General features: G+C 41.4%; 1 protein-coding gene across 4 annotated transcripts in view; it reads left to right on the top strand.

Annotated features, from left to right (window-relative positions):
- LOC113574201 (connector enhancer of kinase suppressor of ras 2-like) overlaps positions 1 to 16,719 on the top strand; it is a 53,423-nt gene that overhangs the window by 19,851 nt on the left and 16,853 nt on the right. For 3 of the 4 annotated variants that reach the window (XM_035532373.1, XM_035532371.1, XM_035532369.1), the window contains exons 3-9: positions 1,247 to 1,449; positions 1,653 to 1,740; positions 4,290 to 4,370; positions 6,884 to 7,003; positions 7,278 to 7,337; positions 10,047 to 10,115; positions 13,849 to 13,995. In XM_035532373.1, the coding sequence (XP_035388266.1) occupies positions 1,247 to 1,449; positions 1,653 to 1,740; positions 4,290 to 4,370; positions 6,884 to 7,003; positions 7,278 to 7,337; positions 10,047 to 10,115; positions 13,849 to 13,995 (768 nt within the window). The remainder of the gene's footprint in view (positions 1 to 1,246; positions 1,450 to 1,652; positions 1,741 to 4,289; positions 4,371 to 6,883; positions 7,004 to 7,277; positions 7,338 to 10,046; positions 10,116 to 13,848; positions 13,996 to 16,719) is intronic. The other variant, XM_035532372.1, reaches the window with a different exon arrangement.

The raw sequence follows: 16,719 nt of genomic DNA, 5'->3' as shown, positions 1-16,719 counted from the left end.
ATATTTTGTATAATTGTATAATATAAGATTTCTAGTAAACACAATTAGGAGTGGTTAACAATTTGTTTACAATACACGAGGTAAGTAACATACAAATGAAGTGATCAGGATGAATAATGTGAATTAATAAGGAACAGGTAATGAACAGAATCATGAAACAATAGACACTTATCAAATAATACGGGCAAACATTACAATTTGGAGATTATATTAAAATAGCCACACATTACTGGCAGATTATCATTTGACATCAGAGTAGGTTAAATGTCAAGTTGTTACTTTGTGAATCTGTGGGAAAGAGAAACATATATCTGTGAATATATCTCTGTGGGATGAGAAAAGTTGGTTGTCCTGGTAAGGGTTTGGGTTTGATAGAATTTATGGTCACAGTTTGTTGAAGTATAACCAGGCCATTAAGAGCATCCCACATTCCAATCTGTGGGTTTTGTGGCAACTAAAATAAGGGAAAAGGGTCAGAAAGCCAGGGCAGCTTGTTAAGTTATCAGCTACACTGATTATGGCTGTGTTACTCAGCATCAAGGCGCCAGAGGGGTCCTGGGTCTTGTTCGTGGCCTGGGGGTGAGATCAGCCCACCCTGACAAGAAATATTATCAGAGGGAAAATGTATATATATATATATATATATATATATATATATATATATATATATATATATATATATACACACACACACACACACACACACACACACACACACACACACACACACACACACACACACACACACACAGAGTCTGACTGGTTTATATGAGGTATTTAAACATATCTGAAGAAGACTGCAGGTGAGTAACTGCAGTGTACTGTAGTAAGAGATGTAGAGATATTCAAAACTGTAGTAAAGTTCACAGAGTTTCCAGAGAAACAGAATGTTTCGGACAGAAGTCCTTCATCAGCTGTATAAGCAACGTGCTCCTGAATAAACCTTTTTACTTTTTAAAGTTTATACTGGCTCCTCCTAATACTAATTCAGAAGCACTATGCATGCACAACTGATGAAGGACCTCTGTCTGAAATGTTCTGTTTCTCTGGAAGCACTGTGTACTTTACTACAATTTTGAATCTCTCTTTCTCTCTCTCTCTCTCTCTCTCTCTCTCTCTCTCTCTCTCTCTCTCTCTCTCACTCTCTCTCTCTCTCTCGCTCACTCGGTTTTACATATTTATTATATATTTAACATTGAAATTTTTTTTCTGGACCATTTATCATTCTGTTTCTGATTCACTGCAGAACTATGGGCTTGAAACAGAAAATCTGCGGACCCTTTCCCATAAGCTCAGCTCCTCAGCAAAGAACCTACAGAACTTTATTATGGGCCGACGCAGGAGTGGCCATTATGATGGGCGTGCCTCGCGGCGCCTACCCAATGACTTCCTCACCTCAGTGGTCGACCTCATTGGAGCTGCCAAAAACCTGCTTGCCTGGCTTGACAGGTGCATAGCTGTACTAGTTAACAACTATTAAACATTAGTAGTCCAGTTGTTTTCAATGAGTTTTAATGAATGAATGTGGATTTAAGTTGTAGCTTTATGTTTGTGATTTATTACAAGAAATAATAATAACCTATGTGAGGCTATATAAGATTAATAAGAAACAGTCATAAATCCACTTTCTTCCTCTCTTTTTTTGTCTACAGGTCCCCTTTTGTCAGTGTGAGTGAATACTCGTTACTGAAAAACAACATTGTTCAACTGTGCCTGGAGTTAACCACAATAGTGCAACTAGTAAGTATTTTACCCTTTCAGTGCTTGTATTTACAGACTTTACCAGATGCTATTATTCAGAGCAAATCACATATTTGTCATGGTGACATGACAGTATGTGCTTGCTGGGACTCAAATCCATAGCCTTAGCGTTGCTAGCACTTTCACCTACTTGTTCTTCCATGTAAGCTACAGGAACAATATAGTCACCAGAAACATATTCCCTGAATGTACAATCACTAAAATACTTTACCTAAAACGATCTTTGCAAATAGCAGATCATAGCCTGTTAGCATGACACAACTGTTAGATGGTTAACTATCTAGATGAGTGTTTATTCATTGCGTTAGTGTTTCTGTAGCCACTGCTGACAACATAATGGTACATGCAGGAGCACAGAAAGCCTGTGGCTTTATTGGCACCCACTGAACCACAGCACATAGGCTGGAGTCCAGGAATCTGTTACTATTCAGATTCAGTTTGCCTGATCCAAAAGTCTCATTTTCTTGTACTCCATAACCAAAGGCTCTCATAGGGTCTGGTCATACAGCGCTTCTGGGCTTTGCCTGGGTGAAGTCCTTTAGGTGCAGCGCATCTTATAATGCCAAAGCTGACATGCCTGCTACAGGAGAGATCACCAAGCTGTATAAATGCTTTCAGGGCAGGAACAGCCACATTGGGTTTAGGTCCTCTGGACCTCGTGGAATGCCACTTTGTGTGGGACTGTAATGAGGCATGCAGATGTCTGTCTGCTGGGCATTTGTAACGGAAAGGGAGTTTAATTTGTGAGGTTTGATTAAATGTTGACCAAGTACTCACTTTGCCTGTCCATTTCTAGGCTCAACACATAGACGGTGCATTCTGCAAATGTGGTTTCTAGATGTGTCTTATCTAAGGAGCATTTCCTGAATTCATTTTTCTTTTTTACAATTCTCTCTCTAACCCAAACTGGTTATTGCTAAAGTCTGTGACAAACTGTGCAAGGTTTAGAGTTTCCATATTGACCATATTTTGGGTCACCATAATGACCATAATTTGTTTTTTAAAAAGATGGAAGAAGGAGAAGAGAAGGCAGGCTGAACACACATATATAACCACTTTTAACAAATTTGTTTATTAAACTTACAGGACCAATAACAATTGCATTCAGAGCTTATATGACAAGATAATATTATTCCTCTCCATTCACCTGTTCTTTACACATAATATACATTAAAAAAAACAAAACATATGAAGTAAAAAAAATATTTATTTTCATGGTCATAGAGTGAATGAAAATCAGTTGCCATAAAAACCCACTACTTCACCAGACACTTTTCAGTAGTTATGATCATTCTGATGAAGATCATTCTGTTTTAGATTCGAAAATGCCATGTTATCAAGGCACATGTGGAAATCTAGTCTAATACAGATTTCCACACAAACTCTGACTGCTTCATGTATATAATTCTGTCAGATTTGTTTTTAATATCTGTTTTATTAGACTTATAAGACAAAAAATAATTTAATTGGAGTGTAGGTGGTGGGGTGTGAGCACAATGAGATTTATTTCAAGCTATTTTGTTATATACATGCTGTGCAGGGATAAAATGGCCATAGCAAAAAACCAAAAAAAAACCCACTCAGAGCATCACCATCAGCTCTGCGTTTTGGCATTTTTAGGTCTTGTTAAGGCACAGTACACAAGACCACATAAAAGGTAAACGTCATGTATCTTCCCTGGCCATATACTTCTGTGAAGCATCAACGCACACTGCTCAGAAGCAGCCTGACAAATGGTTGCATGTAGGATGTGAATATCATTGACCAAATGTGTCATGTGATCAGGCAGGACCTATAACAGTGATTAAAGCAATGCAAAAGCTGCCCCACAGTGTATGCACAGATATGTAGGTCCCAAAAAGGAGGAGATTTCTGGGAATTAGAGGATATATGTTCATCCTACCTTAGGCTCATGACCAAGCCTGTGTAGTGACGCTCATGAGCCTGCATTAAACTTGATTACTATTGATTGGCTCTTCTTGGGTGATGACTGGGGAAGAGACACTGGAGAGAGGTGCTGTTCAATATGAGACAGCTCACAGGGAGCATGGGGTATGGGATGGCTTTATGGCATGGGGTTTTTGGGATGGCCTACCAAACACTTTTAACATGTAACCTCATGTAACCCCATGCAACCAGTGATTAGAGAATGACAAATGTCATATAAGCCATCTGCTGGCATGCTTAGCTATGGTATACCTTCAAGACCTGAGATCTAGACTAAAGTGTAACAAGCTCTTAAAGTACAAACTGAATATTTTTTGGAGAACTCAACTCAATTGAGATAAATTCATCATGACAACTGGTTTCCAGCTGCTGCCACACATTGTACCTTATGCCCTGCATAACAAACTGTTCTTGGGCAGTATGCTCCAGCCTAAATGGCACATGCCTGCAACGGCTGCTGAACCCAGGATCGATTCCCGCGCTGCCCTTTATCACGGCGCTCACTAGCTCTCCGGTGGGACTCTGCTGCGCAAATGTTAACGATTTCACTTGACACACCCTCGCCTTTCCATTTCCGTTAGAGGCAAAGGCCTGACTTCCTCTGTTGCATGCGTCCGCAGGACTGTACTGTGTATGAAACCGAGAACAAGATCCTCCATGTGGTGAGTCCCTCTCTCTTTTTCTCCCCTCAACTGTCTTATGCTTGCCAAGCCAAAGTGACAGACTGGTTATTTATGGAACGTTTCAGAGAACCTCTTTTCCAGGATCTTCGGAACACATTTCTACATGTATACAACATATCAGTTGGAGAATGATAAAACTGCACTGTTTGCACTGAGTGCAATAGATAAGTTTAGTGAGGAAAGGATGAGCTTGTTTTGGGTGGGAGGTAACCCACTACTGTTGTGGTAGAATGAATAATGTCATGTGTTAATAAAACACTTGCTTGGTTCAGAGTCTGTAAACTGTGTGTGTGTGTGTGTGTGTGTGTATATGCCCAGGTAAGATAACCTAGCATAGCCTCAGAACTTTTCTGATACCTGACAATACTTCACTAGAAATATCCAAAATACATTTGTTCTAGAAATGTGCTCTGCTCTGTCTTTTACAATACTGTTTTCTAAACTCTTTTTGAAAGAAAAAAAGTATACCATAAATCAATTTCTATTGAGACAAGAGCTAAAGTTTATTATTTATTTTTATTTGTTTATTTATTTATTTTAACGCCTCCGTGGTGAGTTACTTTTCAGCTTCTGGTATTGATTCCTTTAACTAAAATGTATTAATTGGTTTGTCAGCACATTAATAGGTGAGGTGCTGCTGACTAGCCTGAACGATGTCATTTTTTCTTTTTTTCTTTTTGACATTCTTTTGCTATACTGTGAGAGTGTCTGTCAAGTACCATATATGTACAAGCAAATGTGTTCACAAAGTACACTGTATGACAGTACCTACACTCAATATGACACAAGTGTACACAACATGTATTGTTCTAAGTCACATACAAAGATACAGTATAGTGTGACTGCTCACAGAGCCCACAGTAGATGGCTTATTTATAAATGAGTGTCCTCATACTTCTTTAAAAGAGCATTTTCACATTTGTTAGTTGGCAGTTGGTGTTCAATAATGCAGAGCCCCACTGCTTCTTGCTGTCCCCTGAAGCCTCCAACCTTCAGCACTCAGATGGCGACAGAAAGGCTGTCCATGTGTCGGTGTGTGTGTATGTATATGTGTGTGTTTGTGTGTTCTTTCTTATATGCCTCTGTCTGAGGGCAGAATGTAGCACCATGCTTATGCACATATACATAAGGATGGAGAATGTTATGCAAGCGTGACCTAGTTGCGCACATGCGCATGTGCACCTGCACGTGCCTGCGCGCGTGTGTACCCGCACGTTCCCGTGCACTGCATATGTGGAAAACGCCGGGAGGAGTATTCATGCATGCAAATGAAAGAGAGATTACATAATTATATCCTAGTTGTCTTCCTTTGTGAAAATGTGTGTGAGCGAGCATGGAAGACGTAAGAAAGAGTGAAGGTAAATTAGAAAAAGAAAGAGTAAATAGTAAAGAGAGAGGCACACACACACACACACACACACACAGAGAGAGAGAGAGAGAGAGAGAGAGAGAGAGAGAGAGAGAGAGAGAGAATGAGGAAGAGAGGGAGATAGCAGGAATGGTAGCAGGCTAAGTGATTTTGGCAGTATTCTGAAATGTCTGCCTGGCTCAGTATTTGGATGTCCTTACCTCACACATACTGCCTCCAGCACAGATATGCCCCCGTCGTTCAGACTGACATCAAGTAGATTAAACCTAGATGTTTACATTCAGTACACCAACTGCTCCCCCATCAGTTTTTCCTCACGTCGATTCAAACATTTAGCAGGCAGTTCATCCAGCAATCTAGGCATTGCCGTGTAGACTCGATTTAGCCGCCTTTATCGTCACCACCACAAAAGCTGCACTGTACCCCAAATAGGTGTTGTATCCACTTCACGTACAAACTCTATAGCTCAGTGCACAACTGACTGACAGCATCTAGTTGATAATTGTCAGTGTGGGCCGCTAATTGATGAAGAGGTAGTGAAGTGTGCCTTTGAAAGACGACTTTACAACAGAGGGCTTTAATCCTGTAATTGCTCATTAAAAACCAGGTCAGATTTGGAGATAATTTCATGCAAGCTTTGTTTTTTGATGATGCAAGTGAGCAAATAAGTAAATAAGAAAATAAATAATTAAATAAAGGAGAGCACATTTACCCAGCTTCCATCTCAAAGTACTTTGGGATGTTAACCCTCAAATACATGTTTTTGGAATGTAAATGCCCATGGGACTCTGTGCACTGGTGGTAACAATGGTGAAAAGAAGGACACAAATATAGACAGAAAGAAAAGAAAGAGGCAGAGGGTCTTGTGTTGGATACCAACCCAAACAGGTTTAGGCATGCCCCTACCAAACTGGAACAGTCCCGCAGATCCTCTGGCGGTGTTGAAAAATCACAGTATCAGACTCAGTGTTATTTTGCTTTTTGAATAATCTGTGAAATTGTCTGTCCATATCCTATTTTTCTCTTGCCCTTTCATTCTTTCTTGCCTCATCTTCTCTCTCTCTCTCTCTCTCTCTCTCTCTCTCTCTCTCTCTCTCTCTCTCTCTCTCTCTTTCTTTTGCAGTGTAAAACATTGTCTGGAATATGCGACCACATCATCTCACTGTCCTCAGACTCACTAGTATCCCAGTCAGCCCACTTAGAGGTGGTCCACCTGTCCAACATTATGCCCAGTGAAGGCCTGGTATGTCAAAAATGTTTGCTAATCACAAAAAATCTCAGATGACCCCCAGTGCTACTGACAATATGACAAAACCAAGAATTAAAAGAGAATCCCATAGAAAAAATTATAAATCTATATGATTCTGCACAATAAATAAATACTTTCTAGCTGTAGTTAAAAATACAGCACTGCTTTACAAATATCAGGCCTATATTTATTGCTTTGTGTTGTATGCTGTGCATTGTGCTTGGGTTTTGTGTAACACTGCTTGCACCTTTCCTCACCACTGCTCCAGGGGATGTACATTAAGTCAACCTATGACGGTCTGCATGTGATCACTGGCACAACGGAAAACGTAAGTGGCCGCCACCTGGAGTGGTGGTGGAGGGTAAGCATCTGGGGGGAATGTCGGGGATGTGTGGGGTTATGGAGGAGGTGCGAGAAGGGTTTGGGGGGTTTGGGGGGATGGTGAAGAGCTGTGAGAGAGGTGTGGGAAGGATGTGGTGGGGAGAGGTGTGAGAAGGGTGTGGGGTGTGGGGACGTTGTGGGGAGTTTGGTGGGTGGTGTTTGGGTATTGGTGTGGGGGAGTTTGGGGGAGGTGTGTGGGTGTTTGGGTAGTGGTGCTGGGGAGCCTATAAAGATGGGAAGTCTCATGTTTGGTCCATTTCATGGACAGGGAATCCTGGAGGACTTTTGGCTGGCATGATTGAGGTGAAACGGTGGCCACTGTCATTCCGAGCCTAACATAATCAGGATTTCAAATATTCTGAACACATCGCCAATATGCTATACACTAATTTGTGCTAATTGTGGATTTTGGTGCAGCTTCCAGCACAGAATCCTGGGTGAAAGGAGGATCTGTAGCTGTGTTGACATGACCCTGTATAAAACAGATATTACCCCGTCTAACGTTGCTTTTTAACCTGGTTTTTCCTTCTTCTTCTGTGATGCTTTCAAAGTATACGCTGACGTCAATACTCTTTTGGTGCTTGTCAGGGACAAACTCACCATTCGCCAGGCCTCTGAGATGAGTGACCTCAGCAGTGAAGCCAGAACATGCCAGAGACTGCAGTCATGCCGTGGCACCATGCGACAAGCCACCCCTAGGCGGTGCCACCTGGCGTGTGCCCTTGTGCTCTGCGTCACCGTCCGACTCAGACCCCCCCACCCCCCATCACTATCGCCCTTCAGCTTCCAATAATAAACCCATGTAAGCCAGATGGGGCCTGCTAGGGTCAGGTGTCACTGTGCGTCCATGGCTGGCTGGCGTGTAACAGCACCGCCAATGGAAAGCTCTCTCTCTGAGAAGTCTGCAAGTCGTTCATGGGTAATTTAATGGACCTGGTGGATGGGGGAGTGTATGTATTTGTGTGTGTGCATGTGTGTCTGAAGCTTGATGGCATCGCTTGTGAGAAGAGACTCTAACAGAGCGCTTGGCACCCTCGCTGGCATTGGCAAAGCTGTCTCTTCAGGCCGACAGTTTAATCAACACAGTGAAACTGGTGCGAGGACATTAGTGCCAAACCACTCCAACCACCTTTTAAGTGAAGGGATCGGCCTGTATTAAGTTGGCTACCAGGAAGCAGAGAATGAGAACAGATTTTAAGAGACCCACCAGTAAGGAAGGATTTTTCTGTCAAGAGTGAGTCCTATGAGTTGTGTGATGCATATGAGGGGAGCTTTTTTCTTCTTTTAAGGCAATATTCCACCATATTCCAAGAGGTGCTAGCATTGCTAATAATAACTGGAACGTCATAGGGCCATTATGGAAATGAGCTTAGCCTTTCTGGTGCCTACCAAGCAAACATCAGCCATAATACCTAGCACAATGAACTGCAAGCCAATACTAAAACACTATAGGCAGACATCTAGTAGAGGAAGATCCTCCACTGGCTGATATTAATGCCCTTGATTGATTGGCTGGCTAATTGAAGCTGAGTGACCCGGTTGTGTGTAATAGAGTGATTTCTCTAAACAGTTCACGGCCCCATACTCCCCGAGGCGGAAACATCCGCCGTCAGCCTCTTGACATGCCTCACAGCTGAGGCACTGCCTCTTGTTGCTATGCAACCCTGCTGTTACCTGGGAGACAAAGCCGGGTGTTTGGTTGTAAAGGGGAGCGAGAGGCACTTTGCGTCCATGCGTTTCAAGAGCGGACCATCTCACTGTTGCTAATACATGTGCACACAATTGATTTCTCACTCTATGGAATCTAAATGTCTTTATCCTACTAAATGCAATAACAACCTAAGAGACAAGAGAGCACTACAGAAATCTCAGGAATTCTTTTTGCCCATTATGGGCTTGTCACTTTCTACTCCATATATACTAGGAGGACCTTAATGGCTGACGAAGAGGAGCATGTCTAAGAGTACTTGGGCAGTGACCCAGATGTAGTTGTTTTGGTTCTTTCCTGCAGCATGTTGGATTTGGATGAATATTTGATTTGAATGACAATGGATGTGAGTTTATGTGCATAACCCTCATAATTTTAAATGCTCAATGCTCAAACACTCAAATTCTCTTCAATGCATGAAGAATAGCCTTGTTCCCATTGGTCAATTGCTAGGCAGTCACATTTGTTCAGTGACGGATATAGAATTGGGCAGTGAGTGCTCTCTTCCAGTTTTCCAGTTGTCCAGTGATGCTGTGTGTGTGGCAACTGGAAAAAATGTGATGACTGATGTCAAGTGTCTTGTAGGAAGCTCAATTGAATTCCTCCCCCTCTCAGGTTGGTAGCTATCATGTGAAAGGGGGAGACATAGGAAGTAGGGTGGGACAACAGCCCACACTGCAGATTCAGCTACACTGCTACACAAGTTGCTCTGAATATGTGCCTCCTATCTTGTACTTCACTGCTGTCAAAAAGGAAAAAAGTCAGAGCTACAAGGCACAGAGTAGCAGTGCAGATCCAAATCCTTCTTTGAACGCATTCCTCACTCAGATTCTGTACCATTTGAGGCTGTGTGTTTGGGGAGTATTAATCGCGGCTGGTTTAGAATAAGCAGGAGGAATATCAACACATGTTGCTTCTAATCCAGACTCCTGCTCTGTTTTCCTCCAGTCCCCTGCTGACCAGTGTAAAAAGATCCATGCTGGGGATGAGGTCATCCAGGTCAATCATCAGACTGTGGTGAGTATGAATGTTTGCTAGCCTGCACCTCTTCCTCCCTCCCTCCCTCCCTCCCTTTCTCTCTCTCTCTCTGTCTCTCTCTCTCTCTCTCTCTCTCTCTCTCACTCTCTCTCTCTGAAATACTCCAACTCCACCATAGAGCCCAGCATCAGCTGATAGACATTTGACTTTATGCGTAAGTCTAAAACTACTGAGCCAGGATTAATTAGCTACCATCTATAGGTCGTTCAGTAAGACTTTCTTATTCAGAGGAGCTGGATAAATATGAGACATGAGTCAGATCATGCATACCGGACCAGCAACAAAGGTGCATAGAGAAACTGGGAAATTTGGTTTTAAACTCCAGTCCTTGGGCCTCACTGATATGGTCTTGACTCACATCAGTGTTTCACATCAGTGATGCCCTGCTGTTAGGAAAGAGGTTGCTGCAATGTCACCGGTTGAAGATCAGGCTCCACATACACAAAGACTAATTAACAGAGTGTTAACACTCAAAGGACCACTACAATAAAAAGACTTTAAAAAAAGAATTTAACCTGCTTTTGTGTTACATTTGTCATCATTTAGTGCATTTGAATGATTAATGATTATGCTACTGTGTAGTTGTTTTTTTATCCTTGGCATGGGAACATTAGTACTCATCTGTTGTACCACTGTGTTAATTTGTCTCTAGCCCCATTTGTTACCAGCATGACTTAGCACAAGGCCAATTGTATTAATTATATTTGATGAGTCCAAAAATAATTTAAATGCAAATTTCTCTTTAAATGCCTAATTTCATCCATGAATTAGTTGTTGTGGTTTGTAAGCACATCAGCTACCATTAAAGTACCCAGACCTTGGACACATCTGTATTCATGAAGCCCATTACTGGCACTATACTAATACACTGTAACAGAGCACAACTCTTCCTCTGCGTTAGAATGTTTTGGGACTTCTAGAGCTATCTTGTCAATGTATGCTTTGGTTATAAAACTGGGACATTCCAGCATTACAAATGACTAGATGACTGACATGTGGGTATGTATTTGTGTGTGGGTGTGTGTGTGTGTGTGTGTGTGTGTGTGTGTGTGTGTGTGTGTGTGTGTCTGTGTGCTGCACCTTTGGGTTGGGCTGAGGGAGAGATGACAGAACCTGTACTGATATACTAGTTCATATTCTAAAACCTCTATTGGTTCTTCCTATCAATCCTTCAGAAAGTGAAGTTGGTCCACCTCCCACTAACCAGTTTCTAATTGTGTCCAGCAAAGGGCAGAGCACTCAGAATAGTGTTGATGTGTAATGACAACACATTTGATCAGTGTGTAATGACTGCTGGTTGGCTACAGAAAGCAGTGCAGATATTCCAGACCCAATTAAGCCAAGCCATCAGCAGCACATGTGGAAGCTCCACAGCTGCTAAAAGCTTTGGCCCTGGGGTGCTCAGTAGGGTTCCTGCACATTTATCCACCATGTACTTCTAATCCAAACTAAAGTACAACACCTGCTTGCAATATTGATAATCTCCTGAAGTCTTTGATGAGACAGATCATCAGTGATAAATTAGGTTTGGAACTAAACTTCTCTGGAGATCAGATCTGCAGGAGCATGATTTGGAATTGCATCCTTCTTCAGTAACATACATATTACAATGCCTGACATCTTAATAAACTTTGTAAAAATACATAATAAAAGCAGAAAACTAGGTGATATATTCAAAAATGAAATGCAATTCACTGTGTTTTAGCAAAAATGCAGGCGCGCACACACACACACACACACACACACACACACACACATGCACACGTACACACACACACACACACACACACACACACACACACACACACACACACACACACACATACACACACACTGTGAGCTCATGCATAACTAACAGCAGACTACAAAGCAGCCCCAGTGGGAATTTTTATTTTAAGTTGCTCTCTGCTAATTGGGCAGAGATGTGTGATGTTGGCTGCATTTCTCTCTCAAGAAAGGGTTACCCTTTTTGGAATAAATTTCTACATGATGTATTCAGTGGACTTGTGAACAGTTGCTGAAAATTTAATAAATAGCCATCTCATTTTCATTATGGTTTGAACCCTTTTGAAATAGTGGAGATAGCGATTATAGCATTTGACAAAAGCTGAGCTGCCAACAAATAAAATGTCCTAAAATAATTCTTGGTGGCAAAATGATGAGTTGATCAGCCATCCATCAATTACTTAATGTTGATAAACTGTGAGCTAGATGGTACCAGCCAAAATATCTTAGACAAAGAATTTAACAATAGGTGGCTAGACAGTACCAGGTCAGATATACACCCATTTATATATTGTCTTAACAGTTGTACGAGTCATTTCTGGGGATTCTGGGAATCATTCTTTTTTGATCAAACCCTGAAAAGAAATAGCAATAAAAAGGCTTGTTTCAACCTCAAATGCTTTACGTTTCCATATATGCAAACTGCTCTTGCAGTAACCAAATTTAAATCTGAAACTTTACTTCAAACAGAATATAGTATTACCAGCTATCAGACATTTTTGCTGGTCACATCTGAATGAATGCTGCTGTGAATAACTAGCAGCTAACCAGGCCAAATTTCATATGGGCCAGTGACATCTGCATTAACTCCAGAGGGAGGATCTTAGGCTGTAACTGCATGGAAGCCGACAAAAAGAAGCCTACATGCTAAATTCATCGACAGTTCATTCCACCTCCTAGGCCTGTATCTCATTGCTAGGCCTAGAGTCCACCTCCTAGGCCTCTGACCAAGCTCCTAGGCTTCAGACCCACCTCCTAGGTCTATGTCCCACCTCCTAGGTATATATCCTACCTTGTAGGCCCATGTCCCGCCATCTTGGTCTATGTCCTGCCTCCTAGGCCCATGTCCCGTCTCCTAGGCCCACAACTTCAAGTGGCTCAAGCGTCTGCCACTGAACAACATTTCAGTTCTTATCTTGTCTTCTTGCAAGAGCTGCTTGTATCTCTCTGGTCCTGTGTCTAATGAAGCCTAGTAAAGATAGCACAGTCTGCTTGAAGTGTATTTTTTAGTGAACCAACAGCATGAATTGTGTGAGAATCACCAAAAGGAAGTGAGTTGCCCTTTGAACTTGTATGAAAACATTACTCATGTGTGCCATGAAAAATGCAAAACCACATGGTTAGTAATAACATGTTTTGTGGGTTTAGCATAAAAATTCAGTCTCATGCAAGCCTGCTGTTAAAAATTATGTTTCAACATTTGAGTCTTTGGCAAAATGCAACGTTGTAGACCAAACGGTCTACAATGCATCAAAGAGGATGATCTAGCATAGGAACATTTGGACTGGATCTGTCAGTGCAGACTTGTCTGACTGGTTATGGATCTGGGCTCTGAGTGGTCCCATCTGTCTCTTGTCATGTGTGACATTCAGCACTTGGCTGAATTACGTAAGAGGCATATTTTCCGATGGGGCTGTCCTGACAAGGATACATTATCTTAGGGGTAGAGTAATTCCATTTATTTATGCACAGTATTATCTATATTAATGTCTATATTTCTATTACTATTATCATTTTCATTGTTTTTAAGGGGAAACAGCAATACATATTTGAAGGCAAAAGCTCTTTGTAATCATTTAATGTTTAAGCGTCTATATTTTATCTTACTGGTTGTAAGACATTCAAAGCTTACTTGTGGTGCTCTACTTGTGTTAATAAAGAGGCGCGTTTAGTTGGGTTTTAAGTGTGGAACTTTGTGTTCCTTTAGGTGGGCTGGCAGCTGAAGAACTTGGTCAATGCTTTACGTGAAGATCCCAATGGTGTCATTCTCACACTGAAGAAGAGGCCCCAGAATACTTTGAGTTCCACTCCTGCTCTGTTCAAGAATGTGCGATGGAAGCCACTCGCCCTCCAGGTAACCCTACCCAAATTCTCACAGCCCTGGCCTGTTTACCCCAGGCAACACCCTCTAGGTAACCCTACCCTGATTCCCACTGCCGTGTTCATGTCGACCGAGACCAGTGCTTCTAGCACTTACAGCTGCCTTAAGCCTTCCAAGCTCAAGTAGAACTAGCTTATAATTGTGAGACGGTGAGCTCACCTTATGCAGGCAGTTAAAGAAATCAAAAGGTCATGGAATTCAATAGCCATATACAACGAAGACTGAGAGATTACACATATGGATATATAAAAATAATAATAATTTACAATACATTCAAATTTAATATCTGCAAACATAGCATTCTACCACTGTAACATTCTACTATGGTGCATTCTGCCAAAATTGTTGTACATTAGAGCCAGAGAGATGAATGCCATTTTTAGTAGTTTGCTATCTTTTCTATGGCTGGAAATGAGACATGGAACTTATTTGACACATATGACACTCATAAGCACCTCAACAGAGGAACAATAAGTGCATCTAAGAATAATTTGGAGAGGTGAATAGAAATTATTTGAGCTTTTTCAGATGAGGTCTGAGGAAATATAATTTTATCCCAGCCAAATCCTCCTAATCTGACAGGACAGCATTCTTTCTTGCATCATACATAAGAAGCCAGCTAGATGCTCATTTAATTATGTCAACATTTTCTAGATGCATTGTTCTTTAAGTTGGCATATTTAAGCATTGTAAAGTTATATATAATTCACACACACACACACACACACACACACACACACACACACACACACACACACACACACATATATATTTATATATGTAGGCTAATATTACTATATGCATACTATACACAGCGTAGTTATTTGGCTGTGTAGTGTGTGTGTGTGAATGTGTAAAAGGGAAAGGAGACTTTACAGCACAGCAGTGGCTGAGGTGGATGTTGGAAGGGCCACGTAACTAGTAACCCATAACTCAGGGAACCCTGGATTGCATGCCTGCTATTTTTAGAAGTGCATTAGTCTAATTCATCTTCATGCAACATGCTTGCCTTGATTTCAGCCAGCTTGCTTTCTCTCTCATTCACGTGCTCACTCACTCCACAAAAACGAATGCAAAATCTATGAGTGTATGGATTATGAAATGCCCTTTTGTTCCTGGCATTTACAATTCAATCAAGATCTTCCATGTACACAGGATCAAGCAGGCTATGTTGCAATTCTTTTGGGGTTCATACAAAGACCTCAATTTTCCAGATTTCTAAAGCAACTACAAATCTTCACATCTGTCCACACTCCTCATTATAAACAGCACTGAGATATTTAAGATAGAAATATAGATTGAGAGATTGTTTAGGAAAAAAGGTATAGATTAAGAAAGAAAGGCTTATTGATAGAAAGCATTACACTTTGACTGTGGGTCAACTTGAGACAGCTGGCCCCTTTTTAATATAGCTACTTAGTCTCTGAACCCTCATTTCTAAATGCACTCCAGGTATGGTACATTTTTAGCTAATGCTGAATGTGAAGACAAACATTTGGCATTACATTTTTGCATGTTGTAGAGCCTGATAGATTATTAAATTTAAAGAAGATTACTCCGACTTCATAATAACCTCTGACATGCTTTCCAAGAATGGTCACAATAACAAAAACAAACAAACAAACAAACAAACAAACAAACCTTTTTTAACAATAAGTAAGCAAAATACATAGATTTCTAGGTGGAATTAACTTTTTAAAAATACCATATTAGAAGTACCCAAGACCTAGATTAACAGGTTTGCACAGTCATGGTTAATATTTGCATCAAATTCCTTGTGGCATTGTGTAGTGACCTAGTTAAATATGGTATGTATGCTCAAATACAGCAGTGCAGCATATAATTCTATCACAGACAATACAATAATTTGTATTATTCTGCTTTAGTTGTCTCACTATTGTTCCTGGAGGCTACCGAAAGCACCTACAATGAGATTTTCAGTATGAATATAGCATATGCTGCAGTTTAGTCCAGGTGGGCATTAGGACAATAAAAGAGAATTTCTCCTGGAGGCTTTTAAGCAAGCAATGTGGGGCATATTTATCAGTGTCTCTGATGTTCTAGCCAGGATCTACAAAACGTAGGTCTCAGAGCATTGCTAATCCTGATCCAGATGGCAGAGTGCTATGGGGCAGATGTGTTTTATGCCATAGCACATGAAGCTGATGAGGTGGGAATCATGGAAGCTTGTGATTCCTGGGTTCGGCAGGCCACCGAGGACAGTCAGAGCCACCAGAGGCCACATTATCTGACAAAATGCCCACATCATGGAACCACCTTTGCCTGTTTCTCATAAGTGGCATGTCGCACTAATCCCCCCGTTCTCTCATGTTCTTGACCATATCTGGTTTTCCGCTTGTTTGTCTGATGCTCTGTGCCTGATGAATAATTGCTCACTATGAATGCATGCTATTTCGAGGCCGCAGGCACTACTATTCATTATTTATAATGCGCTGTACCATTCCTGCCAAGTAGTGTAGCCTCTTAGATGGGAAATGCATCTGTGGTCAACTTGGGCAGGTGGTCATTATTGACTTAAAGATGACATTGCGGCCTGTCTGAATGATCTGTTGCTTCAGCGGCAGCACTGGCTAGAGGCTCGGTGAGAAAGTGGTGTCTGCACTTAATTCAGGTGGCTAGCACTATTTTTCCAGTCGTGTAGCAGGGTGTGGATTTGAGTTGATCAGATGGACTGGC

This window comes from Electrophorus electricus, chromosome 12 (genome assembly GCF_013358815.1).
Source record: "Electrophorus electricus isolate fEleEle1 chromosome 12, fEleEle1.pri, whole genome shotgun sequence".
Classification (NCBI taxonomy): Eukaryota; Metazoa; Chordata; class Actinopteri; order Gymnotiformes; family Gymnotidae; genus Electrophorus; species Electrophorus electricus.
Note: the sequence above shows the minus strand (reverse complement) of the source record. Positions and strands in the feature narration are given on the sequence as shown.